Source organism: Chrysochloris asiatica, unplaced genomic scaffold, assembly GCF_000296735.1.
Source record: "Chrysochloris asiatica unplaced genomic scaffold, ChrAsi1.0 scaffold00102, whole genome shotgun sequence".
Lineage (NCBI taxonomy): Eukaryota > Metazoa > Chordata > Mammalia > Afrosoricida > Chrysochloridae > Chrysochloris > Chrysochloris asiatica.
The window spans coordinates 1,817,853-1,819,635 of NW_006408620.1; the positions used below are offsets into that span (position 1 = coordinate 1,817,853).

General features: G+C 42.9%; 1 protein-coding gene across 1 annotated transcript in view; it reads right to left on the reverse strand.

Annotated features, from left to right (window-relative positions):
• DCTN5 (dynactin 5 (p25)) overlaps positions 1-1,783 on the reverse strand; it is a 23,616-nt gene that overhangs the window by 16,320 nt on the left and 5,513 nt on the right. Inside the window, exon 3 of the mRNA XM_006867196.1 lies at positions 621-739. Coding sequence (XP_006867258.1) covers positions 621-739 — 119 coding nt within the window. The remainder of the gene's footprint in view (positions 1-620; positions 740-1,783) is intronic.

The window sequence follows — 1,783 nt, forward strand, 5'->3', positions numbered from 1 at the left end:
AAAGAAAACAGAGAACAAAGAAGAAGGAGGTAAAGAAGGGAAGAAGTAGAAGGGATGAAGAGAAGGAAGAAGGGAAGATGGGAAGTAGAAGAATGGGTGGAAGAAGAATTAGAGGCAAGAAGTAGAAGTAAGAGTAAGTAGAGGAAAATAGGACGAGACAAGAATGGAGGGAGGGGAAGCTAGTAATGGAGAGAATGGAAGCAGGAGGGGAGCAGGAAAGGAGAGAAGGGAAGCAAGAGCCAGGGGAGGGGAGAAAGGAAACAAGATATGAGCAGGAAAGCAGGGGAGTAAAGAATGAGCGGGACAGTAAAGAATGAGAGAAGTAGAGTATTAGAGTAGCCATAGAAATAATAATAATAAAGCATGTAATGAGAAGATTTTGAATTTATTATGGCCCATGACTCCGTATACAGCCGACACCGCACCCGCTTTCGGAAAAACCCTGGAAAAAGTTTGCTGGGCTGGCTCCCGGCAACTATCAGCAGAGGTGTGTTCATGATGATGAACTCTTATCTGGTGCCCTCAAAAATGACAGCACCTGCTCACGTCACTCACTATCACACTATTGGTAGCAGCATCTTCCCCAAGACTGAAGCAAATAATTAAGTTCAATTACTCACCCTTTGCTGAATTTCTTGAATGGTGGCCTGATGACACTGCGGCTTTTCACAACACAGTGGCGTCCAACTCTTACATTTGCTAGATCCCCTCGGATAATACAGTCGTTCATCACGATGGTCTGCAAAACAAGCACATGTAAAAAAAAAATTTACCAACATAGCCTCAACTACAAGTACATAAAAGACCAGATAACAACATACTGACGGAAAGTTACATTAGGATCCATTAAGCTATATGTTTTGTCAAGAGAAACTTTGTAAGGTAAAAAGAGTTGCCTTCATGTCATTAAATGTTAGAGATGAGCCCAGTCTATCAGAAGCTTTGCCCTTAATATTCCAAAAAGGATTCATTGAACAAACCAGCCTTTACTGAGAGCACCTATAGCAGACCTACAGTTGTGGTTAAGTGCCATCAAGTCGGTTCTGACTCATAGCGACCTGGGATAGGGTTTCTGAGGCGCAGCTGGTGAGGTTGAACCATCGACCTTGCGGTTCAAACAGACCTTGCAGTCCAGCAGTAGTTTTGCACAAATAACACACACCATCACCATGCAACTGCACACTTAAAATGAGTATGTTTTACTGTATTAAATTATGTCTCAAAAAAATTCATTCTCTTTCATGTTCCATAAAATATTTGTAAAAACTCAAGAAAAAGTTCAATGGTAAACGAAAGTTTATTTAATGGTTACCATGGGTGGGAGGGAAGAAAGGCTAATTCACTGGCTAGAGGGTTTTTGTTGTTGTTAAGTGCCGTAGAGTCGATTCTGACCAAAGAAATCCTTTGTAGGGTTTCCAAGGAGTGGCTGGTGAGCTTGAACCTCCAACCTTACAGTTCAAACTGTCTTTGCAGTCTAGCACATTAACCCACAGCGCCACGCCAAGAGTCCAGTAGACACATGTTAATGCAGGTGATGGGAAGGGCAATATACAAAAAGAGGGAGGTTGGCAAAAGAATAATGAAAACAGGTGAAGACACAGGGAGATTTGCAAGGGTTAAAGGGGACAGAGGCAAACAATGTTCCATACGCAACCCTCATCAACAGCACTCCGCGGGCAGATACGAGGGTATGTGAAGGAGAGGGAAAGCCTTCCCACAAGTATCTACGGGTTTGAAAGAGGGTATTTCTGCATGGGCTGTTGTTGTTAGGTGCCATCAAGTC